This window comes from Vanellus vanellus (assembly GCF_965231255.1).
Source record: "Vanellus vanellus genome assembly, chromosome: 2".
In the NCBI taxonomy this organism is placed as follows: Eukaryota; Metazoa; Chordata; class Aves; order Charadriiformes; family Charadriidae; genus Vanellus; species Vanellus vanellus.
The window spans coordinates 170,199,156-170,226,408 of NC_138906.1; the positions used below are offsets into that span (position 1 = coordinate 170,199,156).

The window sequence follows — 27,253 nt, forward strand, 5'->3', positions numbered from 1 at the left end:
CTACCAGAGCCCTCCTCATCAGCCACGTGCTGGCCACCCTTCTTGGGCACTGGCAGGGTTGCCCAAAGGGGCCATTGCGTGCGAAATGGGCCATTGTGTGCTTCCTCCCCTACAGACCTTGCCCCAACCGGGCAGCGTGAGCACCACGCCAGAGCAGCCGTGCCACGTGCCCAGCCTCTGCAGGAGGGGGACCAGCGTCACACCGGACCTCACGACAGATGGAGAAGTGAGGACCAGTCTCACTAATTCCCACTCTGGGTCCAAAGCTTTCTCTGCCTCCTGACCTCTGCTCGGCAGGCAGGCGCCTCCGCTCCCCTGCTTCTCCCCGAAGCACCCACCAACACCAGGCTGCGCCTACCGCAAACATGTCCTGCAGCCCGTGCGGGGTCAAGTTCCTCTGCAGGAGACTCTTCAGCAGGTCTTTAAGGGCACTGATGGTGTCACCATACAGCATCTAAGGAGGAAAGAGTGCTGACGAGCTACACGAGCCCTGCGCCTCACCCCAGAGCCGCCCCAGGCACACAAGGAGGGAAAGACCTCTCTCTGCACCTATTCTCAGCTCCTGGGACTCTCCCAGGTGTTGGGTGACACTTAGCAGGGTGGGTGACGGCTTAGCAGGAAAGCGCAGCCGGGACCGAAACCCCGGTTTGCAAAATCCACCTTCCCTGGAAGTGCCGGGCAGGCGGTGGGAACCAGCCCAGCGGTGGCCGTGCTCTGCGCCGAGAGCTAGCAGCTGGCCAGAGCCGAGCACGCCAGCACAGATGCTTCAGCGCAGACTTTCCAGGAGGAAATTTGGTCCTTCTCCCACTTGGGGATAAATTCCAGTGAGCCCGGTCTGAACGAGCCCTTTGATAGATGCTTACGGTTTCCTTCCTGGACTTATTTTGGGATAAACTCCAAAAAAAACCCCAAACTACAAAGCTTTATAGGATGGAAGGGAAGGAGAAAGTGATTATTAACTTAAACTTTTAGGCCAGATGCTTGCAAACACTAGCCGGGGACAGCGAGAGCCCCGGGCTCCTGCTCTGCCGCTCGCCGGGAAGGAGCCGCAGCAGCGGCGGGCGACACGGCGGAGCACAGGGCCGCTCTGCAGCCCCCCAGCAGCTGCAACAACTTCATTAGCAGCATGTTATTTTCATTCATTAAGCACTCAACCACAACTGAGAAGCAGCTGCAGCCTTTCAAAAGCCAGTTATGTAAAGGCCCCTTCCACCCTGCGGGGTTTCCAGGATCATTTGATTTTTCCCCTCGAGGGAGTTCACGCTCTTATTAGCAGCATTTGGACTTGCTGATAAGCTCATATTTTCTCACTTGCTATCAGCGCACAGAAGGGCCAGGCTTTCTCAAGAGATAAGTGAGCAGGGGAAACAGCGCGGTTGCTTCCCCCCGGAGGTGCCCAGCTGAATTGAAAACGGGCTTTTCCCACGGCTGATCCGCTGCCGGGGAGACACTGGGGCCACGGGGACCCGACAGCTCACGGGACTGGGAAAAGGCAACTGTGCGCTGCCCCGAAACCAGTGTCCCAGAGGGGCCGTGACCACAGCTCCTGCGCCGCAGGACAAAGCCATGGTCGTGAGCGACCCGACATTAGCTCCGCATCGGCTTTGTGCTGCCAGCGCCAGCTCAGGGCGGGCATCCCAGCAGCACGGGCAACTCAGCCGGCGCTGGATACGGCACCTCCTTGTGTAAGGCATCGCCTCCGTTCTCATCTCTCTCCTTCCCCGGTTCCAGCGGTGGAAGGGCGAGCACGCTAGCGAGGCAGGTATCGATCAGCTCCGTCCTGTCGGGGTCGCTGAGGTGGGGCTCCAGGACGCTGATCTCAGGTTAAGGAAGCAACACGGATGCATCCAGTGCTGCAGGAGCGCCTTTCACCTGCGCGAGCTGGGAACAAGGACTTTCGTATGCATTCCTGCTGACTTGACTCCATACTAAGCGGCACAGGCTTTAATCGGAAGCAGGCAGAGTGTTCCCAGTATCTGTGTCAGGAGCTGTGACGTGCTGAGTATTTTTAACTGGGGCTCAGAAGTCATCTTTGCACCACTGAGAGTGCCGTGCCCTTGGCCCCGGTTTGCATAAAGAACATTTACCGCGGAGTCCAACGAGAAGTGAGCCCGAGTGCGCGGGGGGAGGCCGGCGGCCGTGCCAGCAAGAGCAGTTTCCCTGTCTCTAGCACGGCTCTATTACGGTGCCCACCGAGGGAGAGCGCCTGGGCTCCGCCGTCACACCCGCAGGGCACAGCGGGCAGCGGGGTCGGGCTCTGCGGGTGCAGCAGCTCCGGCGAGCGCTGCCCTGCAAGCGGCATTCCCGCAGGGATGGGCGCAGAGGAAGGATACACCAGGTAAGTGCAGGTGATCATCGCTCGCTGGCGAACCGGCGTCCGCATGGCCTCCAGCGGTTCTGCTTTTATGAACTCCTGGAAGGCAGAACGAGGTGATGGTTACGGTCACATCCAGCCCCATCCCGCTCTTAGCACAGGACAAGCTCCGGGGTGAGCGCTGCCTCGAAGCCCAGCCTCCCCCAGAGAGCAAGCCAGGAGCCACACCGCGTCTCCCCGACACCCCAAACGCTGCACAACCGCCCCACGCCTTGCGCGACACGGCCATGGACGCAGCACTGCAAGAACTTCTGGGCTGTGCGGGCGCTGAGCCCCTGGCGCAGGGTGCCCCGAGAAGCTGTGGCTGCCCCATCCCTGGGGGTGTTCAAGGCCGGGTTGGACGGGGCTGGGAGCACCCTGGGCTGGGGGGAGGTGGCCCTGCCCAGGGCAGGGGGGTTGGAACCCAGTGATCTTCGAGATCCCTTCCAACCCAAACCATTCTATGATTCTAAGTCTGCTGTTGCAAGAAGCCACCCTCCCAGCGCTCAGCTCCCTGCTGGGACCCGGCGTGTGCCCTCTCGAAGGGCAGGCAGAGCCCAGAGCACAGGTCTGCAGGTCCGTGGAGGTCAGCGCCCTGCCCCAGCAGAGCCTGGCAGACACGCGGGGACGGGGCAAACTCACACCCCCCCTGCCCACGCGGCACCCAGACCGCAGCTCCAGGGGTGGAGCAGCTGCCCCTGTGCTTAACCCTCAGCAAAGTGGGATAGGAACCCCCTCCGGTGTCCTCTCGGCCAGCCCCGAGCCAGGCCACCCTCCTGCGTTGGCTCTTACCACCATCTGGGCCACCAGCTCAGCTTTGCGGGAGAAGATGAAGTCTCCACACTTCACACCGTTGTAGATGGCTTGGCTGATCATGCAGATGGTCCGGATGAGGCACAGCTTCAGGGTCAGGTCCTGAGAGCAGAACTCAGGGTGAGAAGCGAAGACGCAGCCGTAACTCATCATCCCACCCAGCACTGGTGTCCCTCCAACAAAACTGGCGCTCAAGCTGAGCGCAACAGCTTGGCCTGTGCTGTTAGTAGAGTGTGGGCTCAGCTCTCTGCTCTTTATCCATGTTACAGGCTCTCCGGTGGCCAGGGGCGTGTGAAGGGTGCCCTGTCCCAGCTGGAGGTCCCTGGGATGAGGACAGTCCTCCAGGTCTCCATCCTCCCCACCCGGGCAGTGCCCTGAGCACGCAGATGCTCGAGGCAACTCCAGAAGTTGGCAGGAGCTATTCCTCCGGCGCAGCTCAGGGTCTGGGACAGTGGACACGGGGGCGAGAGGAGGCACCCCAATTAAAAGCACTCCCCTCGCCCTTCAGGTGAGCCCCTCAGGAGGGTCGGGGACCAGGGGAGGGTCTGAGCAAGAAGGTCCCCAGCTCAGGGGCCAGAGATGCTCTGCAGAAGCTGTTAGTGCCAGCGGGAGCCCAGAAGGAAAATGCATTAGTGGAGCCCGGAGAAGGAATCCTTGGCCTGACAGTTCAGCTTGACAAATGTCATTTTTCTTGGTCAGCCTTTAAAAGGAGAAATATAAAAATGCAGCCCCTCGTTGCCCCCAGGACAGTAATCTGGGTTTTAATGTGTGCCCGTTGAATGATTGTTCCAGGGGGAAGCAGGAGGATTAGTTTAGTGGATTTTAGCCGAGCGGTGGGTTGCAGCTCGATGTCTGGGGTCCCCAGGCTTCCCCAGCGAAGCACGTGTACGGGGAGGTGAGCGCTGCGCCGTACCGCAGCCCCGGAGCGGCACGGCACGGCTCAGCTCGCCACGAGTGCAAACCCAAACTGGGGCGCTCCCTCCTGGGGACGGCTCGGCGAGCTCCAGCCACGCAGAGCTCGCAGGAAAGGCAGAGCCTCAGCAGAAGGGGTGGAAGGCAACAGGCTCAGGTCTGCCCGCGGGCAGCGAGCTCGGCCACGGGCACCCGCGGGAGGCCAGCGCAGCCTTCGCTCAGCTCAGCATCCCACCACAGTGGCGCCCACCCGAGCCACGCTTTCACCTACGGCTCCTGTCCTGCCAAAAAATGCCTTTTTCTCTTCCCCTCTGCTATGAGTTTTGGCACTTCTGGGTTCCAGCACGGAGGAGCGGGCTGGGGAGCTCGGGTGAGGAGCAGCAGCTCCCGCGGCTCTCCCGGTCCCCATGGGCAGAGGAGCGCTTGCTGCGAGCACAGCACCGGGCTGCTCTCGGGGGCAACCCAGAGCAAGAGGCAGAGAGAAACAGCAGGAAAGAGCAGAGAGTAGTTCAGATTTAACGCCTCACACTGTACCTTGGTTTCTACCTTTATTCCCAGAACCTGAACGAGTGAAAAGACAAAACACATTAGCAACGCACGAGTGAGCAGACCCCGCGGCGAGTGACCTTCTCCCAGGGGCTGTGGGTGGCCCCCAGCGGGACCCTTCGGGCAGAGCATCCAGAAGAGCCGGGCTGCTCCGGCTCACCCGCGTGCGCTGGGGAGGACGGGACACCCCAGCGGCTTACCTTGGTGTTAAAGTACTGGAAGATGTTCTTCAGGATGTCTGCTTCAATCCTGGACAGCACCAGCTCCTTGGGGGCGTACACAGCTACGTATCCATAGCAGAGGATGAGAGTGCTCTTTATTTTCTCCACTTCGTTGTCACTACGGTCCTGTTAGAGAGGATGAGAAAGTTACTGGGGGGGACGGTGGGGAAGCCGGGGCTGGCTCTTCCCAAGTCCCACGAGGAGGTGGTTTCTGCAGGGTCTGCCCCACCAGCTGAAGGTGCCCCCTTGAAGACAGGGCCCCTCTGAGGGGGTTTGGGACCTTTGCTTCCCATCCGTTTGGTGGTGGCTGCGACCCCCAGAGCCCTCACGGAGCACGAGGCGTCCCAGCGGGAGCTGCACTACCAGCACAAGCCCCAGATCGCCACCGAGCGTTACCTGTCAGAGCCCCGCGGGGAAGCCCGTGAGCTTGGCCAAGTTAACCAGGTTAACTGCTGGTTAACTACCACTCTAGGAATCAGGATCCGCTGCCCGTTAACCAGCGCTGCTGAAAGGCTTCGCCTGCACCGTCCCTGGGAGCAGCTCGTGGCCGATCCCCTTCGTGCCACGGCCTGAGGGGCAGGGACGAGGACAAGGGCTGCACGAGGGCTCCCCCGGCCACCTCCCGAGCTCCAGGCACCTTTCTGTGGTGGGAAGAGCCCTCTTCCATGCCCATCCAGCACTAATCCCGTCCCTCAAACAGCCAGGCTTAAGAGACTGGGAATTAAAGCGGCCGCCTGGGTCAGAAAATGGGAGGAAAGGCTTTTGCTGCCAGCGCTCGGGGCACCAAACACCCCCGACTCCTGCGGGGGGGGCTGCGGGAGCCGCTCGGGGATCGCTGTTGAGCCCCACGGTGGGTTGAGAGCCAAACCGCGCTCTGCATCAGGCCGGGTTTCCCCAGCAGACGCAGGAGCCGAGTTACAGCTTGCCCGAGCCCGCCCAGCAAGCAAGCAGCTTCCCCGGGACGGGAGTCAGCAGGAGCGCAGGGCTGAGAGCCGGGAGCTCTCGCCGAGCAGCCCCCGGCGCCGCGAGCGGCTCTCTGGGGAGGTGGAGGGTATCCCAGCCCCAAGCCAAACGCACCGAGGCAGGAAATTAGCTCCTTTCCCGAGGACCGCTCCAGTGCCCGCCGTATCCGAAGGAGCCTGCGTGAGCCCGATGCTGCCGGCTGGGTCGCCGCGGGGGCCCTTCGGCTCTTACCTTGAAGATACTGAACAGTCCCACGGATTTCTTGAAGACATCAGACCTAACAAAATCTTCCAGCTTGGCCAGGGTTTCCTCCAGGTGATTTATTGCACATATCCCAAAGCAGGAAGCAAGCCCCTGGAGGAAGCAGAGAAAACACATTAGCAGAAAGCTATTAATTCACCAGCCCCAGCTGACGCCTAAAGAGAGACTGTTTATTGGTTTGATTCCCGGCACCTGAGCCGTGCCCAGCTGGGAGCAGCCCTGGCAGCCACCGCTCCCCTCTCCCAGGGCAGGGACCTGCCTCCCGGGGACATCGGGCACAATAACGCCGTCCTCGCCTGGGTGACAGGCCGGGACGTGACACGAGAGGAGCAGACACACGGCACGCTCTCCAAGCGGGCAGATGTCAGCCCGCGCTGCGGGAGACGGGAGCCCGCTCGAGCGTTCCGGCTGGAAGCGAGAGCAAAGCAGGCTTAGCAGGTCCTGCCGTTCCACTGAGCCGCCGGGAGGGCTCGCGAGCGGGGCCGAAACTCCATAAACAGTTTATTCAAGAGCAGCCCTTGACGGGGCCGCGTCAGCTGGAGCGCGGCCAGGCACCATTAGCCCATGTTTGCACTGCACTTAAAGGCAGCCGCGAGCCGGGGGGAGCGGTGGGGTGACGGAGCCGGGCAGAGCGGTGCAGCTCGGAGGGGTTGAAAGGGAAGCCAGGGAGGGCGCGAAGCCGGAGCCGGAGTCCGAGTCTGGCCGGGATGGGCAGGAAAAGCTCGAATTCGAGCTCAGCTCCAGGGTAGCGAAGGAGGGTGTGTGCTGGTGGTGAAGAAAATGCCACAAAGCATTCACGAGCAGATGACTTTTTAGCAGGGTCTGTAGCGAAAGGGCAAGGGGGAACGGTTTTCACAGGAAGAGGGGAGACTTAGATTAGATTTAAGGAAGAAAATTGTTATTCTGAGGGCGGTGAGCCCCTGGCGCAGGGTGCCCCGAGAAGCTGTGGCTGCCCCATCCCTGGGGGTGTTCAAGGCCGGGTTGGATGGGGCTGGGAGCGACCTGGGCTGGGGGGAGGTGGCCCTGCCCAGGGCAGGGGGGTGGACTGGATGATCTTGAAGGTCCCTTCCAACACAAACCATCGGTTGATTCTACGCCTGAGCCCATGAGCGGGAGGCTGTCCCAGGAAGGTGCAGCAGCATCCCCAGTTGCTCCAGCAATGGCGGCAGCAGGTCTGTGGTGTTACAGTGGGTGCGAGCCCAGTGGAGCCCAGCAGGGGAAGACAGAGATGTCACCAGACTATCCAGGAGCAGCCAAGAGCTGCCGGAGCCCAGAGGAACATCTCATCAGCTGGAGATGCTCTGGGGAGCTGGTGGACACATTGCCACAGTCCCCACCGTGACACCAGCTCGGTGGGATGCAGCCCAGAGGAGCGGAAGAGCTCCGTTCCCTCTCTGCCGCAGGGACGGGGCGAACCCGGAGGGGTCCGAGGTAGCAAGAGCTCACACCGGAGACCTGAGTTAACGCTGCAGAAGATGGGAACGTTTCATGATTCAGCCAGGCTCATTTAAAAGCCGGCTGTCCAAGCCGGGCGCTGAGCCTGCCTGACCCCACAGCAAGGCAGCACAGGCAGCCCAGCCAGAAAAAAACGCCTTTTTTTTTTTTCCTGTGGCTCTGGCTTAACTCCCCAAACCTGTGGGGCTACTCAAGCCCCCAGGCAGGCAGCTGGGGACAGGACAGCAGTGACAGCTCTGCCCATGAGATGGCACTTGGCAGTAGCAGAGCCCGAACGGCTCCAAACACATCCGGGGCTGCCACAGCACCGCTGTCCCTGAAACCTGCGGGGACCCTCCTGGCGACAAAAGATTTGTGGGACCACGTGAAGCTCCCAGGGCTGAGCCAGGCCAAGCACAGGGTCCTGCTCCGGGGTGGGGGCAGCCCCCGCTCCCAGCACAGGCTGGGGATGGAGGGATGGAGAGCAGCCCCAAGGAGAAGGGCTCGGGGGGGCTGGGGGGGGAAAGCTGGCCAGGAGCCGGCAACGTGCGCTGCCAGCCCAGCGAGCCCCCGGCATCCTTATTGTGGTCTTTCAGACCCTAAAGGGGCTCATAAGAAAGATGGGGGAGGGACTTTTTAGCGGGTCCTGCAGTGACAGGGGGTAATGCTTTTAAACTAAAAGAGGGGAGACTGAGAGGAGATGTGAGGAAGAACTTGTGGGCTGTGCGGGCGCTGAGCCCCTGGCGCAGGGTGCCCCGAGAAGCTGTGGCTGCCCCATCCCTGGGGGTGTTCAAGGCCGGGTTGGACGGGGCTGGGAGCGACCTGGGCTGGGGGGAGGTGGCCCTGCCCGGGGCAGGGGGGGGGACTGGATGGCCTTTAAAGTCCCCTCCCACCCAACCCATCCGGTGATGTGATGATTGCCCCAAAGCAGCAGGTCTGCCACCACGTTCAGGGCTGGCAAACAGCACCCTGTTCCAGTCTGGGTCCACATGTCACTTGAGACAGTGTCCCATGGCATCCCCTGCATCCCACCCAGCTCCAGAGCCCTCTCGCAGATGGGCTCTCTTCACGTTTCTGGACCCATTCACCCAGATTCTGCAACCTACTCTACAGCCGTTCTCCAGCAGGTACAAGCCCAGGCCAGGCATGGTGGGACCGGAAGAGAAGGTCAGCACAGTAGGACTGCTCTCCCGGTCCGCCAGGATGACCCTTGAGATATTTGGCATAACTCCTCCTCACCTCTCTCTCTGCCTCCTCGTGGTATCTGGCTGTTTCCAGGAGCTCCTGGAGCTGCTTTTGCACGAGGTCTTTGCTGGTGCACGCCCCAAGCGTCGTCCCGATGCATTTATACAGGAAGTTCTGGAAGACCAAAGAGGAACGTTACCACCCCGTGAAACCCTGCCGAGCCCTTGGAGGCCGACTGAGCTCGGTCATGTGCAGGTTACTCCTTGCAGCACCCTGGAGGCGCGTGCCCTGAAGCAAAGGAGCAGGACAGAGCCTGTTCGTAAGAGCTGGGACACTCGGAGCACCAGGGTGCCCCGGGACAGAAGTCTTAGAGCTTATTTGGTTCCTTTCCTTCCACACCAGAGAGCTCTCTGCCTGGTTCAGCTCACTTCTCGCTCACTTGTCCTGCAAGCCGCAGAGACCATGAGTTGGGTCTCACCAGCACAGGCAGAGCGACACAGCCTGGCTGGGACCTCTCGAGCCGGTGATTTGGCTGTTGACTGACCAGTATTTCATTTTCCAGGCTGCCCAGCCACCTCACCAGCCTCCCGCTCTTCCTTCTCCCCTCCTGACACCCCTCTCCCAGCCCCAAGCTGCTGGCAGAACCATGCTTTCGGAAAGCGGCGAGGGCTGGATCGGCCCTGCCCCTGCCAACACGCCGCGGCAGGACGGGCACCGCCAGCGCGCCGATATCCCCCCCCGGCACCATCACCTTCTCCGTCAGGAAGCCGTTGTAGCTGTTGAGCTGCCTGCACATCTCCGTCACAAAATGGCAAATCCACGCGTTGTCAGAAACGGCCGCCAGCGTCTCCTGGAGGAACTGCGGGGAGGGAAGAGCCGTCAGCCGCCGGCGGCCGAACGAACCCACTGCGGGCTAAGCCTCAGCCGGGAGGGGCAACAGCCGCACAATAACTAAAACACCGCGAGAGAGGTTGTGTCAGACCTACCTGGACCCTCGTCTGCACCGAGCAAGCACGCACCCGCCCGGGAACGGCTGCTTCCCCCTTGGGAAGGCAACTGCCCACCCCGGAGCAGATCCTGCCAGCACACAGCCATTCCCCCCCCTCCAGAAACGTGCCTTTTTCCTCGGGGTCAGGTCTCTTCCGAGATAAACTGCACCCAAGTAGCACCGCCACCACGAGAGGAGCAGGATGAGCCCTGCCCGGTTTTAATTGCTTCTCTATGCCCTATTTTAAGGCTCTCCAATTAAGTGGGGAGACACTCCTGGGACTGCTTTTCCCTGACCCACCAACAAGCCCAAAAGCTCATTTTTAGCGCTCCCCGCAGGAACGGCGAGTCACCCTCTGCACTGACCCGCATCTCCACTTCCGAAGTGGCGAGACCTGGCGGCGTGACGACGAGTGACCATCTCCGCCACCAAGGTCAGGGCGGGCGAAGGCGAGACCCAGCCCGTGCTGCTGTCCTGCACGCCAAGCCCCGGCAAAGCCCAGCCGAGGGGACCTCCGGAGCTGGTTGCCCCTTGCCCTCCCGCTGCCCCGTTGCCTCCCCGGCACAGGGACCCTTACCAGCAGCAGCTTCTCCTCCCACTCCTTCTGGGACAGGGACTTCTCCGTGTTCTCTAGGGAAAAGCACATTTTTTAGACTCGTTTCTCGCCCTCACTGGACATCCCGCAGCAGAGGCAGAGCGCACTTCAAACGCTGCGTGTGCTGCGCTTGACACAGCGGGGATAACCGCCTGAGACACAAAGGCGCTCCTGGTGGGAATTAGTGGTGATTAAAGTCCCTATTAAATAGGAAACGGCACTTCTTCAGAGAGCTTCAATGTCCCAAGGGGCACCAGGCACACGGGCAGTACTTATTCATAGAATTACCCAACGGTTTGGGTTGGAGGGACCTTCAAAGGCCATCGGGTCCCCCCCGGCCTGGGCAGGACCACCTCCCCCCAGCCCAGTTCGCTCCCAGCCCCGTCCAACCCGGCCTTGAACACCCCCAGGGATGGGGCAGCCACAGCTTCTCGGGGCACCCTGCGCCAGGGGCTCAGCGCCCGCACAGCCCACAACTTCTTCCTCACATCTCCTCTCAGTCTCCCCTCTGTCAGCGTCAAACCGCTCCCCCTCGTCCCACGGCTGCCCCCCCTGACCCAGAGTCCCTCCCCAGCTCTCCCGGAGCCCCTTTAGGCACTGGGAGGGGCTCGGAGGTCTGCGCGGAGCCTTCTCTTCTCCAGGCTGACCCCCCACCTCTCCCAGCCCGTCCTCCCAGCAGAGGGGCTCCTGGGACACCCCCAAGTGTCCAGGCACACACAGCCCAGTTTGGAGAAGGTGACTCCAGCAGAGTTTCTCCTGAGCACGAAGCCCCTTCCTACCTTCTATGTGCTCCACCAAGAGAGGAACCTGCTTGCTCCAAAGCTGGTCCAGCGCGGGGTGGACGCTGTAATGCAGTACGTTGAGCAGACGCAGGGCGGCCATCCCCCGGCAGTCTCCTGCGTACGGCTGGGACGATACAACCTGGAAGGTTGGGGACGGAACAAAGGCTGTTAGAGCAGAGAAAGCCATCTGCAGGTTGGGAGTCAGAAAATAGGAAGCAAACTCCAGAGGAATGCAACACTGGAGGTGACTGATCTCTACACCTCAAGGAAACTACAGCTTCCTCCTTTTGCTCCAGCTGGGGACAGAGAAATGCTGCCAGGAGAGAACATCTCTCCGTACCCCAGTTCCATCCCTGGGCGAGGGGGTGCAAAGCCCAGCCTCCCCCGGGCTTGGGAAGAGCTTCTGTGGGACCGGCTGGAGACCCGCACTGCAGCACGCCCCACGGACACAGCTCTGGGGGTCTGAGAGGGACTCGGAGTGACACGGAGACGCTCCCGCGTCGGGAGGGGATGGGGCTGCGCCCAACCCAAGAGGTGCACGGTGGTTCCGGATACGGGCACCTCTGCCTGGAGCAGCGAGGTGAAATGGGGCATTCCCCCTGCCTGGGGCAGGCTCGGCGCCGGCTTCTCTTAGCCCATGTGGGACAGGGGAGGGAGGGCGGTTTCTTCGGCTGTGCCGGTAACCGGAGGAAGGGAGAGCTCTGCCTTCAGGCCACTCACCAGCAGTCGCGTCGTTAGAGCATAGGGCGAAGGAAGGTTTGCTACAAACAGAAGGGAAAAAAGCGTAAGACAGCATCGCCCACCGAGCGCCCCCGAAGCCCCCTTGGCTGGCAGACGAGTCCCATGCTCGCCTGCCCCCACGTCTGCCGGGGGAGGCCGGCACTGACCGTTCAGGTCATAACGGATCAGGGATGCGTTTTCTCCCTCCTCTTGCTTCTTCATGGCCAAATACATGAGGCTTTTGCAGAGCGGGGTCAGGGCGTTGGTGAACTGTATGGGAGTCACAAACTCCAGGAGGTACGGCCAGAGAACCTGCGGGGAAGAGGAGAGCGCGGTGCTCGCGGTGCCTGCTGGCACAGGGCAGCTGGAAAGAGCCCGGCTGCGGGACGGAGACCCTGCACCGGAGCATGGGACCGAGAGGGACGGGACGGGGAGACGCCAGTGAAAGGACTTTTGCCGACAGGGAAAATCCCCGAGTCCCCTTAGCCATAGCTCTTGGTCAGGATGAGAGAGGTCACAGAATTAGAGAATCATTTAGGTTGGAAAAGACCTTTAAGATCATTGAGTCCAACTGCTGCCTGTGCTCTGCTCCTGCAGCTCCAGAGCTCCAGCCCCAGGGTGTTCCCTTTCACAGAATCACCCAATGGTTTGGGCTGAAGGGACCTCAAAGGCCATCGAGTCCCCCCCCAGCCCAGGGTGCTCCCAGCCCCGTCCAACCCGGCCTTGAACACCCCCAGGGATGGGGCAGCCACAGCTTCTCGGGGCACCCTGCGCCAGGGGCTCAGCGCCCGCACAGCCCACAAGTTCTTCCTCACATCTCCTCTCAGTCTCCCCTCTGTCAGCGTCAAACCGCTCCCCCTCGTCCCACGGCTGCCCCCCCTGACCCAGAGTCCCTCCCCAGCTCTCCCGGAGCCCCTTTAGGCACTGGAAGGGGCTCGGAGGTCTCCCCAGAGCCTTCTCTTCTCCAGGCTGACCCCCCACCTCTCCCAGCCCGTCCTCCCAGCAGAGGGGCTCCAGCCCTCCCAGCATCTCGGGGGCCTCCTCTGGCCCCGCTCCAGCAGGTCCATGTCTTTCTTAAATGGAGGACATCCGGCACCACTGCCTTGCTCCAGCCTCAGAGAAGCTCGCGGGGAGGGTACACGTGGGTCCTTGGGAGGACAGCTTCCCAAACCAAACCTCCACCTCGCTCTCAGAGGGACGGAGATAGCGGCAATAGCTCGTGCAAGGGTTGGGAGCGGTGACAACGCATCCCGCCCAGCAGACGGGTCATCCCGCACGTCGCAGGGGTGGTGCGGGCTGTGCCGAGGGCAGCGCAGGACTCCCAGCACACGGTGCACGGACCACAGCTCTGGGACCAGCCCCGACCGCCACAGAAGTGGAAACAACTGGGCAGACTCACATTGTTCATCCTGTCAACGGTGGTGCTAAGGAGAAAGAGCGTATTGACGCTGATGCTCTGGACGCTGTCACTAGTGAGGTCATCGGCATCCGGCGGCTGCTTTTTGGGCTGCTGGAGGAGAGGAAAAGCGCAGGTCAGCACCGGAGGCAGCGGGGAGCAGCTCTGGGGGACACCCTCAGCGGACACGTTTCCCAAGCCATCGAGGCGGCACGCCTGGCAAAGAGTGGGCTGGAAGCGACGGGAAGAACCTGACAACCTTCTGGTTCGTGGCCCACCTCCAGCTCTACCCACGGAGCTCAGAGGGGCTGCGGAGCTCCTGCAGCCCAAACCATGGCCCCTGCTCCTCTCTGAGGGAAAACGGGATGAGCCCCGGGGTGGTTTTAGTTGTGCCCGTGTCTCTATAGCCCAGCTGGACAAGTGGGGCTGGAGGCAGCCAAGCTACCCCCACCAAGAGGGCATCAGCCTGAGCCAGCCTGGCTACGAGGATGGCATGGAGCCAGCAGGAGGTGGAGGTCGTGCCAGCACAGCCCCCAGGTCCCGGCTGGCATCCTTCGGATGCAGGGAGAGGCAGGGACAGCTTGTCCCAACGACACCTCTCCTGCTCCTGAGGTTTACCCCCAGCTCCTCCTTGCTCCAGAGGCAGGAGCCGCAACACGCCATCGAAGGAAAGACGGGGAGGAAGCCGCGGTGCTGCTGCGTTGGCGCTGGGGCGGTGGGGACGGCAAGAGGGACATCCTGAGGGTCCGGGGAGCGGAGCCTGCACTGGGACAGAACTATGAGGGTGCAGTGCGTTTGGACACTTTGGTCCTAGAGAAAGGGCTGCCCTGGGGAGGGTTCAGGGTCGAGAGGCCGCAGGTGAAGCGAAGCAAAGCACAGAGGCTTCTGCCGGCTGCACCGCTCCGCTGAGGACAGTGGTGGCCAGAGGCCGGATGGGAGCATTCTGCAGGCTACGCTGTGTCCAGAGACTTGGGCTGCCGAAATCATAGAATGACCCAATGGTTTGGGCTGAAGGGACCTTAAAGGCCATCGAGTCCCCCCCTGCCCTGGGCAGGGCCACCTCCCCCCAGCCCAGGTCGCTCCCAGCCCCATCCAACCCGGCCTTGAACACCCCCAGGGATGGGGCAGCCACAGCTTCTCGGGGCACCCTGCGCCAGGGGCTCAGCGCCCGCACAGCCCACAAGTTCTTCCTCACATCTCCTCTCAGTCTCCCCTCTGTCAGCGTCAAACCGCTCCCCCTCGTCCCACGGCTGCCCCCCCTGACCCAGAGTCCCTCCCCAGCTCTCCCGGAGCCCCTTTAGGCACTGGAAGGGGCTCGGAGGTCTCCCCGGAGCCTTCTCTTCTCCAGGCTGACCCCCCCACCTCTCCCAGCCCGTCCTCCCAGCAGAGGGGCTCCAGCCCTCCCAGCATCTCGGGGGCCCCCTCTGGCCCCGCTCCAGCAGGTCCGTGTCCTTCTGCTGTTATAATAATAATTCTTACATTGTAATAGTAATTCCTATGTTTAGTAATTCTTGTGCACACAGCTACAGACGGGGACCTGCCCGGTCCCACCCAGGTACTTTTCTTTAGGGGTTTTACCCCCCCGGGATGTGCTTACCGCATCCGAGGGAAGGGCGCACTGGCGGACGAGGAACTCCATCATCGCCTCCCCGCCGGGCTGCTCCAGGTAGCCGTGGTGAGCCATGGCGCTGATCACCTGCACCACGGCCCGCTTCACCTGCACGGGCAGAGCAGCATCACAGCATCACAGAATCACAGGATCTCCTGGATCGGTGTGGGGCGGAGGGGAGAACCTGCGAGCAGGGGGGTCTGCCTGCTGCAGGGTCCCCCTCACAGCTGCCCTTCGCCACCTCCTCGTCTTCAGTGGGGAACGTTATAACAGGTCTTACACAGCCCTTCGACTGGTTTTGGGCTCTGCCAGCAGCAGCCGGGCACCGCACAGGACAGCGGGGAGAGCTGCCCACCGCTCGTGTCCAGAGGGGACGGCACAGAGGCCCCGTACGGTTATGTCTGGCAAGGCAAAGTTTGTGTTCTGCAAGTGGGACGCACCCTGTGATGGCGTGAGCTGCGCCACCAGCAGCATGGTGCTCCTGGCAGCGCCGGGCATTTTCCTTACACACGGGGCTTCAGGCAGGACCGCGCTGCACAGCGGCAGTGCTCCCTGCTGAGACGCGCTCTCTGCACAGCACACGGACGGGAAATGAGTCCCCGTGTGCTCCCCGTTACTGGGAGGGTACAGAACCATAGAATCACCCAACAGTTTGGGTTGAAGGGACCTTAAAGGCCACCGAGTCCCTCCCTGCCCTGGGCAGGGCCACCTCCCCCCAGCCCAGGTCGCTCCCAGCCCCGTCCAACCCGGCCTTGAACACCCCCAGGGATGGGGCAGCCACAGCTTCTCGGGGCACCCTGCGCCAGGGGCTCAGCGCCCGCACAGCCCACAAGTTCTTCCTCACATCTCCTCTCAGTCTCCCCTCTGTCAGCGTCAAACCGCTCCCCCTCGTCCCACGGCTGCCCCCCCTGACCCAGAGTCCCTCCCCAGCTCTCCCGGAGCCCCTTTAGGCACTGGAAGGGGCTCGCAGGTCTCCCCGGAGCCTTCTCTTCTCCAGGCTGACCCCCCACCTCTCCCAGCCCGTCCTCCCAGCAGAGGGGCTCCAGCCCTCCCAGCATCTCGGGGGCCTCCTCTGGCCCCGCTCCAGCAGGTCCATGTCCTTCTGATGCTGGGACCCCCCGAGCTGGAGGCAGCACTGTGGGGGGGTCTCCCCAGAGCAGAGCAGAGCGCAGCAGAGGGGCACAACCCCCCCCGGCCCTGCTGGCCACGCTGCTGGGGATGCAGCCCGGGATGCCGGGGGCTCGCTGGGCTGGCAGCGCACGTTGCCGGCTCCTGGCCAGCTTTCCCCCCCCCAGCCCCCCCGAGCCCTTCTCCTTGGGGCTGCTCTCCATCCCTCCATCCCCAGCCTGTCCACAAACTTGCTGAGTATCTCCTGGTCCTGTTGGCAGAACTGCCAAAACCCCAGCCAGGAGAGAGAGGAGCAAGAGGAGGAGGCAGCAGAGGACAGCCGGGCCGGCAAAGGTCGGTGACGTGGCTGTGTGTGGCCCCAGAAATAAACCCTCACCCCTGAAGTACCCCGTGGAAGCGCAGAAGCTCAGCTTACCTTATTATTGCTGTCTTGCAGAGGAAGTTTCATAGATGAAAGAATAAAGGGCTTTTTAATCTCCATTTGAGAGGCTGAAAGAAAGAAGACAGGCTCTGAAGCTCGGTGATGCTCTTGAGTCGCCAAGGACAGAGCTGCTGATCCCAAACATCCTCCTTCCCTGACAGGGAGGGCTATGTCCCTTGTCCCCTTCCCAGCTGGCTGGGCCACCAGGCTGGTTTCCTCCTCCCCTGACCCTGCAGCCACGGGTGGGCTTGTCTCATCCCAGGTCCCAGCAGGGGAACGAGGGGACCCATGGAAAGGCACCCATGGGAGGAAGGAACCCTGTTCTGGAGCCCCTCCGCACCTTCCTGCTTCGAGATCCTGGTACTCACGGGCGCTGTTGATGATCTGCCTCATGATGAGAAGTGTCCCCACACGGGTCCTCTCGTTGCTGCTCTCCAGCTTGGGGAGGAGGAAGGCCAGCACGCGGTCAGGGAAGGAGCAGGCTGCGGGGAGCCAAACCAACCGGTCATGGATGCACAGCGCCCCGGGGATGGCACGCAGCCTCGAGATTCGGGATGCAGGCACCGCATCCCCTCCGCGGGCGCATCCCACCCTGCACGTCCCCAGGGGCGATGTGGCGTACACGCGGCAGGGGCTTCGCCTGCCGCCACGCCAGCCCACGAGCCCGGCTAACCGGCCCATCCTACTCTTCGCATCCAGACCTGAGCTTTTCTCCAGCGCTTTCGGCACATTTCCTGCGCTCTCCAGGGAGCTGAAGGAGTTTAAATTATACCTGCCAACAAGCGCTGCCCCGTCTGTCAAAACATTTTGATTGTTAAAAATAAAACCAGCCTACGGATGCTGAAATTGGAGCAACACTCTTGGGCACTTGAGAGGCACGTCTGGGGAGGGATGGGCTGCCCCGAGCCCGGGGAGCCTGAACATCGCTCAGGCAAAGGCAGCGCGGCCGCAGGTTTGCCTTCACGGACACGAGCAGAAAGGGACATCACCCAACCGTGACTCAGCAGCAGCTCGTCACACCGCTGCTCTGTTCCTGACAGTGGCACACGCTTCTGTCTGTGCCACAGCCGTGGGGTGAGGGCAGCCAAGGTCAGGGGAGGCAGGGCAACAGCCACGGAGCTCCACGTGCAGGCGGGGAACGTACACACCATCGGGTCAAGAAGGAGAGGGAACTGCTGGAGAGGGTCCGGCAAAGGGCTGCAGAGATGAGGAGGGGACTGGAGCATCTCTCTGCTGAGGAGAGGCTGAGGGCCGTGGGGCTGTTCAGTCTGGAGAGGGGAAGGCTGAGGGGGGGTCTTATCAACGCTTATCAATCCTTCAAGGGAGGGTGCCGGGGGATGGGAACGGTCTTTGTTCAGTGGTGCCCAGTGACAGGACAGGAGGGAACGGGCACAAACGTGACCATGGGCAGTTCCATCTCAACCTGAGGAGGGACTTCTCTCCTGTGGGGGCAGCAGAGCACTGGCACAGCTGCCCAGAGAGGGGGGGAGTCTCCCCCTCTGGAGCCATTCCAAACCCGCCTGGAGGTGTCCTGTGCCACTGCTGGAGGTGCCCCTGCTCTGGTGGGGGGTGGCACTGGGGGAGCTCTGGAGGGCTCTTCCAGCCCCCACCACTCCGGGATGCTGTGGTCAGCCCACATCTCCTGCCCAGTCCGGCCACAGGGGACCCCACTGTGCCCTGAACATCTGCGGTAACCCGGAATAACAACTGCACTAGCGGTACACGACATATGGCAACGAGGAGGATGGAGGAGCAGGGTAACCCCCAAAGCCAAACTACATCTACCGCCCCTGACCACAGGCACGGCGTACGCTGCAGAACCTGGAGAGGTCTCGGTGAGCTGGTACAGCTCAAAAGGCTCCGAGGAAACCTTTGAAACGGAGGCGGGCGCCTTTGGGAAGGTCCTTGGAAGGGGACCTGAGCCAGCGGTGAACTCCAGGGGTAATGGAGCTGGCCCCACGCTCCTCCTCAAAGAGCTCCAGCGAGGGATGCTCTCCCTGGACGCCAGCCTTTAGGGACACGCAACGCTAGTGCCTTCTGCACGCCTGATGCCACAGGCGAGAGCCAGGACAGCAACCAGCACCCTCCCCTCCCTCCCATCTCCCCGCACAGCTAAGAGGTGTCCACAGCATCCCCCAAGCCCAGCCGAGACCAGGGGGAACAAACTCCTTGGAGCGGACCACGAAGCACCGGGAGAACCACCACACCTCTCCCAGGGCTCTGACCCGCCGGCGCAGCAGCCTTTGGGACAGCCACGCCGCGTCATCCCTTACCCAGGACGGTGAAGCATCGAAGAACCTCAGTGTGATTTTTAACAGTCAGGGGGACAGATGGATCCGCAGGAGAACAAATCTGTTGGAGACAAAGCTGCGGTCAGGGGAACGAGCGCCGGGGCAGGCTGCAGACCCGGCCCTGGAGAGGCAGAGCGGTGCTCGGCACAGGCGCGGCGTTGAGATTCGGGACAGACGAAGCCCTGGGCTGGTGGGTGACAGCATCCCACGACACGGATGCCCAGAGCTGAGCTCTGCCTGCACCCGCAGCGGGTTGAGTCATCTCAGGGAGACCGCTCGGGAACGAGGCGCCTGCTCAGGAGCTGTTTAAACGTGTCCCACCGCCCAGCCGGGACCGCCGGCCGCCTCCTCTGGAACCTCTTCAAAATGAGTCAACCCTTCCGGGTGCTATTAAAATAATTCAGGCTCTTCGTTCAATTTACATTGCAGCAAGGACAACGCGCATCTGCTTACTCCGCTCTGCCAAAAAAGACACTTGGGTCTGCAACGGAGCCAGAGCTGCTGTGTGAGAACCGGCTGACAGATAGAGCTCAGAGGGTTGTGGTTAGTGGTGCAGAGTCTGGTTGGAGGTCAGTAACGAGTGGTGTCCCTCAGGGGTCAGTACTGGCTCCAGTCCTGTTCAATATATTCATCAATGACCTGGATGAAGGGATGGAGTGTACCATCAGTGAGTTGGCTGGTGACAGGAAACTGGGAGGGGTGGCTGACACGCTGGAAGGCTGTGCCGCCGTACAGCGTGACCTGGCCAGGCTGGAGAGTTGGGCAGAGAGAGACCTGATGAAGTTCACCAAGGGCAAGTGTAGGGTACTGCACCTGGGGAGGAGTAACCCCATGGACCGGTACAGGTTGGGGGCTGACCTGCTGGAGAGCGCTCTGAGGAAAGGGACCGGGGAGTCCTGGGGGACAACAGGATGGCCACAAGCCAGCAATGTGCCCCGGTGGCCAAGAAGGCCAATGGCATCCTGGGGGGCATCAAGAAGAGAGTGGCCAGCAGGTGGAGGGAGGTCATCCTCCCCCTCTGCTCTGCACCAGTGAGGCCACATCTGGAGCACTGTGCCCAGTTTGGGGCTCCCCGGGTCAAGAAGGACAGGGAACTGCTGGAGAGGGTCCGGCAAAGGGCTGTGGAGATGAGGAGGGGACTGGAGCATCTCTCTGCTGAGGAGAGGCTGAGGGACGTGGGGCTGTTCAGTCTGGAGAAGAGAAGGCTGAGGGGGGGTCTTATCAGCGCTTATCAATCCCCAAAGGGCGGGTGCCGGGGGATGGGAACGGTCTTTGTTCAGTGGTGCCCAGTGACAGGACAAGAGGGAACGGGCACAAACGTGACCACAGGATGTTCCATCTCAGCCTGAGGAGGGACTTCTCTCCCGTGCGGGCGGCAGAGCACTGGCACAGCTGCCCAGAGAGGGGGGGAGTCTCCCCCTCTGGAGCCATTCCAAACCCGCCTGGAGGTGTCCTGTGCCACTGCTGGAGGTGCCCCTGCTCTGGCGGGGGGTGGCACTGGGGGAGCTCCAGAGGGCCCTTCCAGCCCCCACCACTCTGGGACTCTGTGGGAGCCCCGTCCCGCAGCCCCCGAGCTGCCCCTCTGCAGCATTTGCCCATTGAAGCCCACCACTGAGAAGCAGTTCCCACAAACGGCCCCGTTACTGTATTCCGTTGTTATGCATCACTTTGGAAAAGCGTGTATTTTAAAGGACAGCCTCTCTCTGCCGGACACTTCCAAGACTCACAGCCCACGAAGTATTAAAAAAAAGGCGTTCAGCCCTGCGATCGGTGTGATTTACAGAGTGTAGTAACACGACGGACCTCACGCCGCTGCGGCTGAAGGAGGGCTGGGGAGGAGTCCGGCCGCGGCAGCCCAAGAAGTGCTCCCGCGCGCTGCTGCAGGGCCACTGCTCGGCGGCGAGACCATGCCCTCGCTAGTTCCCGAAGAGCAAACTTTCCAAAAGGTCGGTTGATTTTGAGGCATTCGTTTTCAAACTGCTGCGTAACCGCGCAGTCAGAGCTGCTCTGCCCTCAGACAACCCGGCAGTGCCCGTGACTCCTTCGATCCGGCAGACACCAGCCGCCGCGGGCTGGCAGCACCGCTGGTGAGCGGCGGTGAAGCCGTGAGCCTCAGAGGGGCACGACCAAGGGACAGAAAAGCCGAGCAGGCTGCACGCCCCAACCTCAGCCCGGTCCGGGGGAAGCTTTGAGCCCCGCAGACGGAGCTTCCGGCCCGGCTCCAGCGTTACAGCTCACAAGAAGCCCACCTTCCCCCTCCGGCACCCGCCGAGGGCGGCCGCGCTCTGCCCAGCCCTTACCTGGGGGTGCAGGGTGCCCAGGAGAGAGTCCAGCTGCACGTCCAGGCTGCGGCTGCCGATGTTGACAGAAGCTTCCAGGATCTGGCAGAGGCTCTGCTCAGCAGGAGACGGGGTCGGAGTTAGAATCACGGAATCAGTAGTAGACAGTAAATTACCCCTGAGCCAGCAATGTGCCCTTGTTGCCAAAAAGGCCAATGGAATCCCGGGCTGCACAGGGAAGAGTGTGGCCAGTAGGTCGAGGGAGGTCATTCTCCCCCTCTGCTCTGCACTGGGGAGGCCACAACTGGAATACTGTGTCCAGTTTTGGGCTCCCCAGTTCAAGAGGGACAGGGAACTGCTGGAGCGAGTCCAGCGAAGGGCAACTAAGATGATGGAGGGATTGGAGCATCTCCCGTATGAGGAAAGGCTGAGAGCGCTGGGACTCTTTAGCCCGGAGAAGAGAGGGCTGAGGGGAGACCTTATTCATGCTCACAAGTATCCAAAGGGTGGGCTGAAGGAGGATGGAGCCAGGCTCCAGACAGTGGCTCCCAGGGACAGGACGAGGGGCAATGGGCACAAGTTGGAACATCGGAAGTTCTGTTCAAACACACGGACACACTTCTTTACGGTTCGGGTGGCAGAGCACGGGCACAGCTGCCCAGGGAGGGGGGAGTCCCCTTCGCTGGAGATGTTCAAGACCCGCCTGGATGCAGTCCTGAGGGATGTGCTCCGGGCAATCCTGCTTTGGCGGGGGAGTGGGGCTGGGTGATCTCTAGAGGTCCCGTCCAACTCTGAAACTCCGCGATTCCGTAATCAGAGAATGGTTTGGAAAGGACCTTTAAAGGGCATCCAGTCTAGTCACCCCCCAGCACCCCCAAGTCCTTCTCGGCAGGGCTGCCCTCCACCCCTTCATCCCCCATCCCTTCATCGTGATGCAGGGAGAGGGAATGTGCCCTGGTGGCCAAGAAGGCCAATGGCATCCTGGGGGGCATCAAGCAGAGTGTGGCCAGCAGGTGAAGGGAGGTCATCTTCCCCCTCTGCTCTGCCCCGGTGGAGAGCACTGTGTCCAGTTTGGGGCTCCCCGGGTCAAGGACAGGGAACTGCTGGAGAGGGTCCAGCAAAGGGCTGTGGAGATGATGAGGGGAGTGGAGCATCTCTCTGCTGAGGAGAGGCTGAGGGACGTGGGGCTGTTCAGTCTGGAGAAGAGAAGGCTGAGGGGGGGTCTTATCAACGCTTATCAGTCCTTCAAGGGCGGGTGCCGGGGGATGGGAACGGTCTTTGTTCAGTGGTGCCCAGTGACAGGACAAGAGGGAACGGGCACAAACGTGACCATGGGCAGTTCCATCTCACCCTGAGGAGGGACTTCTCTCCCGTGCGGGCGGCAGAGCACTGGCACAGCTGCCCAGAGAGGGGGGGAGTCTCCCCCTCTGGAGCCATTCCAAACCCGCCTGGAGGTGTCCTGTGCCACTGCTGGAGGTGCCCCTGCTCTGGCGGGGGGTGGCACTGGGGGAGCTCCAGAGGGCCCTTCCAACCCCGACCAGTCTGGGATGCTGTGAATCTCGCGGGGAAAAGGCAGTCACACCCCAGCACGGATGGGCAGAGGTATGGCATGAGCTGCATGACACCATCGATAAGGTAACAACTAAGAGCACTTTGCTGTTGCCGCTTTCCCATGCAACCGCATGCCACTCTCCGGGACGGGCAAAGCTGCTGCTCAGCATCGTCCCTCCCGCATTCCCGGACAGCTGTTGGCACCGCCAAACCGCAGCCCAAGCCGTGCCGGTGGGCAGAGTGACGCTACGCCACAACGCTACCCACCCCGAGCCCCAGCGAGGCTCCCGGTCAATAGGGTCGGGGACAGGTCCTCGGCCAGCGACACCAGCGCTCAGAGCCGCTTACCTTGGATATGTAGAAGGCCTCCGTGTGTTTCTTGTAGAGGGCGAGGATGCCCGGAATCAGCTTAGGGAGCTGCTCCTCCAGCTTTTCACTGGGCATCAGGTAACTCATAGGTCCCATAGCCTCCACCACGGCCAGTCTCAGCTGCGGGGAGAGATCGTGCGTTAACAGCGTGGTCAAACCCTGGACAGACAGGCCCACCACAGCATCACTCCGCTGCTACGGAGCTGCTCTTCCTGACGCTTCGAGGAGCCACTGAGCGGAGGTGGGGACAGCATTTCGCACGGCTTTGCCAGTCTAAGCGCAAGGGTGCTCAGCAGAGAAGGGGGATGCCTAAATACATCCCCCGTGCCTGCAGAAGGCGTCTCCCAGCTGCGGCAGATGCCCAGACGGGCTGCAGAAGCACCCCATGCTCTGCTTTCCATCAAGGGGGACCAAGCGACCCGCTCTGCACGCGTTACGTACGGGGCACGAGGACAGAGGGAACCCGGCAGAGCTGTGGGGCACCAGGAGAAAAGCATCCAGCCCCAAATCAGAGCCAGGGGCTTGCTCTTCTGGGGGCCGCCTCCTTAGAGGAGGGCACAGCTGAGATGCTGCAAGACCGACGTTGGACCAACAGCCCCCCCTCTGCACCCAGGGGGGTCCCGCCGTGCCCCCCGTCCCCCCACCTTGGCTTCCCGGTGCTGCAGCCAGCTGTTGAAGAGCACTTCGTACGCACTGAAGATCTCGTTTGAGAAGGTGTCCTTCCTGACCGTGGGGTCTGGGGCCTTGTCCAAGTTCGCCAAGTACTCCTGGATGCTCTCGCTGAAGTGCTGCAGGGCTGGGAGACAGATCGCGTGGTTAGATTTTTCCACGCGTACCAGACAGTGTTTGTTTTAGCCCCTGCCGAAAGCAGATGGCTGACGTGCTGTTTTACCAGGCAGCATCTCAAGGGGTAGCAGATGCACCGGGGCTCTCCCTGGTGGGCTGAGAGACTCCCCGAGAGGTGCCCTGGCTACGAGGGATGCTGGCAGGCGGCCACGCCAGACACACACGCTGCTTTGCGCTTCCCGGGCCAGGGCTGGTATAACCAACCCCAGGGTCCCAGCTCCACGGACCCCCGGGGGAGCCTGGATCTGCCACCCAGGTCATTTATTTCTACGCGTTCGTTAGCAGCCAGGGTGGCCAAGAGCCACAGCCTCGCAGGGGCACCTCAACGCGTTTGTCCGGTCCCTGGGCCAGCGAGCACTGCGTGTCAGCACGTGCTATTTTTCCTCTTGCGAATTGGACCGGCGACAGGAGCGTGTTTGTGTAAAGGTACGCGCGCTGGCTCGGGCGCAAGGCTCAGCTGGCCCCAGGGGTTACCCATCTTCCATCTCCTCCCCCGAGGAAGCCTTCTCCATGGTGTTCCTCAGGGCTTTACAGGGTTCCTGGGCAGCTTTGCCCAAGCAGCATCCCTGTACCGGCCCTACGCAGGCAGTCCTGGGAGGCTTTGCTCACTGCAAACCCTGCACGGCCACCCCGTCCGACCCACAGCCCCAGTGCATGCCTCTGCCCGGCCCTCGGCTCCCTCCAGCCCCGTCCCCGGGACCCCCAGACACCGGAGTGCGTCTGCATGGACCCTCCTTCCCCTCCCCGTGCTGCCAGGGGCACGTGTGTGCTCCCTTCCTTAGACCCTTACCGCACAGCAAGGCTCTTCCAGCTCCCTCACCCTTCACTAGCCATTCCTTAATGAAGGAAGCCCAGAGGGACCGGGGCAGGCTGAGAGGTGGCCCCGTGCGAAGCTCCCGGGGCTGAGCCAGGCCAAGCGCAGGGTCCTGCTCCGGGGTGGGGGCAGCCCCCGCTCCCAGCACAGGCTGGGGACGGAGGGATGGAGAGCAGCCCCAAGGAGAAGGGCTCGGGGGGGCTGGGGGGGGAAAGCTGGCCAGGAGCCGGCAACGTGCACCGGCAGCCCAGCGAGCCCCCGGCATCCCGGGCTGCATCCCCAGCAGCGTGGCCAGCAGGGCCGGGGGGGTTGTGCCCCTCTGCTGCGCTCTGCTCTGCTCTGCTCTGGGGAGACCCCCCCGCAGTGCTGCCTCCAGCTCGGGGGGTCCCAGCATCAGAAGGACATGGACCTGCTGGAGCGGGGCCAGAGGAGGCCCCCGAGATGCTGGGAGGGCTGGAGCCCCTCTGCTGGGAGGAAGGGCTGGGAGAGGTGGGGGGGTCAGCCTGGAGAAGAGCACCGCAGGGAAGGGGCTGCTGCATCCATGGGATACCCATGGGATACCCACGGGACTGAGCTGTCGTCCCTCCCTGGCCACGGCGCCCCCACTCCTGCCAGAATGCGGGAGCCAGCTCAGCTCCTCCGGGGAGGGAGACCTCACAAGCCATATCCTGCACTAACGGGGTGAAGAAACACACCCCCCCCGACACCCCGGGGAGGAGTCTTCCCCGCAGTAAGATCGTGGCAGAAGACGGGAGACTGGAGGGAACAAGTGGTTGGCCCCGCAGCAAGACGCAACGGAGGAGCACAGCGTTCCTGGCACAACCACCGCCCGGTGCGGTCTCAGCAGTGCCCACGCTATCATGGAATCGCTGAGGCCGGAAGGGCCCTCTGAGATCATCAAGCCCAACCTTCCCCTAACCGGACAAAACCACTTCTAAACCACGTCCCCAAGTACCACCTCTACCCTTTTTTTAAACACCTCAGGGATGGCGAATCCCCCCCCTCCCTGGGCAGCCTCCTCCAGTGTTTGATAACCCTTTCAGTGAAAAAATGTTTCCTAATACCCGATCTAAACCTCCCCCGGCATAACCTGAACCCATTTCCTCTCGTCCTGTCACTGGTCACCAGGGAGAAGAGGTCACCCCCCCCCTCGCTGCCCCCTCCTGTCAGGTACTTGTAGAGGGTGAGAAGGTCCCCCATCGGCTGGGGACTCCGGCGCCCGGCTGCGCCTGATCCCTCACGCCAGTGGGACGGAGACGCTGACACGGCCCCCGAGGATGCACGATGACTCAAGGGCACGCCAGTTCTCCAGGTCCTGTGCCGAGCATAAGCTCGACACCCCCACGTTATCACAGCCAGAGGAGGAGGAGGAAGAGGAGGAGGAGGAGAGCTGGGACCCCTCCGGCCCCACGGCACCGCACACCGAGGCTGTTGCAGCAGGGGTTGCACCGCCTCCGCTCCCTCCTCACCGATGGCAGATGTTTATTTTCAGCCCGGTAGGATCCAAGATGCTGAGTCACGCCGCGACCTCATACCAAACCCAGATCATTTCAATCACATGCCTCGCCGCGACCCAGCCGGCGGCACGCAAGAGAAGCCCTGCAAGCACTGTCTTGCCTGGCTGCAGTCTGCTGCCGCCCTTAACGGGGGGCCAGGAACCCCCCAACCTGCTCCCCAGGGCTCAAACGGATGGGAAGGGCTCGGCGGGGATGCAGGGATAACGGACCACCAGCAGAAGGTTCCGATGCTGCACGGTGGAGCTTGTGCTGGTGAGAAACCATGCACGGCAGCAAGGGTCTGGCTTCTCTTTGGGCAGAAACTGAATTCCTGCCGATGCCCACCTCGGAGGGGCCCGGAAGGTCCCCAGCTCACCCCTGTCACACCCAGCATCTTTCTGGAGGTGGGAGCGAAGTCTAGACCCCATTGCCACCCCATCTCCAAGCTGGAGTCAAAACACCCTCGTTTAGGGTAAGTCCTCCTAAACTTTGTCAAGAAGTTTGTCTTGACGACGAGTGAACGCATCTAACCAAAAACATCACCTAAAAGTTCTCCCCCAGCGTAAAGCCAGGCGAACACGAGGGCAACGGGCAATGTCATACCTGGCCTTACTTTTTTGTTTGTTTGTTTTGTTTTGTTTTGTTTTTTTAAAAAAACAGCCTGTAGCCAGGAGCCTGGGGGGAAGAGCCACACCAGCAGCAAGTTTTTAGGACACAGCTGAGGAACTCATTCCCTTCCCTACGGCGGGGCCACTGTGGCAGCACCACAGTACCTTGCTGACTCCTCCAGAGTGGTAAAGCCAGGATCACATCCCCAAATCCACCTCTCCATCCCCACCTTCAGCCCAGGATCACGTCCCCAAATCCACCTCTCCATCCCCACCTTCAGCCCAGGATCACGTCCCCAAATCCACCTCTCCATCCCCACCTTCAGCCCAGGATCACATCCCCAAATCCACCTCTCCATCCCCGCCTTCAGCCCAGGATCACATCCCCAAATCCACCTCTCCATCCCCACCTTCAGCCCAGGATCACGTCCCCAGATCCACCTCTCCATCCCTGTGTTCAGCCCAGGATCGCATCCCCAAATCCACCTCTCCATCCCCACCTTCAGCCCAGGATCACATCCCCAAATCCACCTCTCCATCCCCACCTTCAGCCCAGGATCACATCCCCAAATCCACCTCTCCATCCCCGCCTTCAGCCCAGGATCACGTCCCCAAATCCACCTCTCCATCCCCACCTTCAGCCCAGGATCACGTCCCCAAATCCACCTCTCC

General features: G+C 61.9%; 1 protein-coding gene across 1 annotated transcript in view; it reads right to left on the reverse strand.

Annotated features, from left to right (window-relative positions):
* MROH1 (maestro heat like repeat family member 1) overlaps positions 1–27,253 on the reverse strand; it is a 67,175-nt gene that overhangs the window by 29,216 nt on the left and 10,706 nt on the right. Inside the window, exons 7-27 of the mRNA XM_082478966.1 lie at positions 23,462–23,613; positions 22,797–22,937; positions 20,919–21,011; positions 18,601–18,679; positions 16,696–16,809; positions 16,322–16,395; positions 14,767–14,886; positions 13,173–13,283; positions 11,941–12,085; positions 11,774–11,814; positions 11,051–11,192; positions 10,254–10,306; positions 9,440–9,547; positions 8,743–8,862; positions 6,040–6,162; positions 4,825–4,971; positions 4,613–4,639; positions 3,146–3,268; positions 2,334–2,413; positions 1,678–1,813; positions 359–454 (exon numbers count right to left, since the gene is read on the reverse strand). Of these exons, the coding sequence (XP_082335092.1) occupies positions 359–454; positions 1,678–1,813; positions 2,334–2,413; positions 3,146–3,268; positions 4,613–4,639; positions 4,825–4,971; positions 6,040–6,162; positions 8,743–8,862; positions 9,440–9,547; positions 10,254–10,306; positions 11,051–11,192; positions 11,774–11,814; positions 11,941–12,085; positions 13,173–13,283; positions 14,767–14,886; positions 16,322–16,395; positions 16,696–16,809; positions 18,601–18,679; positions 20,919–21,011; positions 22,797–22,937; positions 23,462–23,613 (2,225 nt within the window). The remainder of the gene's footprint in view (positions 1–358; positions 455–1,677; positions 1,814–2,333; positions 2,414–3,145; positions 3,269–4,612; positions 4,640–4,824; positions 4,972–6,039; positions 6,163–8,742; positions 8,863–9,439; positions 9,548–10,253; positions 10,307–11,050; positions 11,193–11,773; positions 11,815–11,940; positions 12,086–13,172; positions 13,284–14,766; positions 14,887–16,321; positions 16,396–16,695; positions 16,810–18,600; positions 18,680–20,918; positions 21,012–22,796; positions 22,938–23,461; positions 23,614–27,253) is intronic.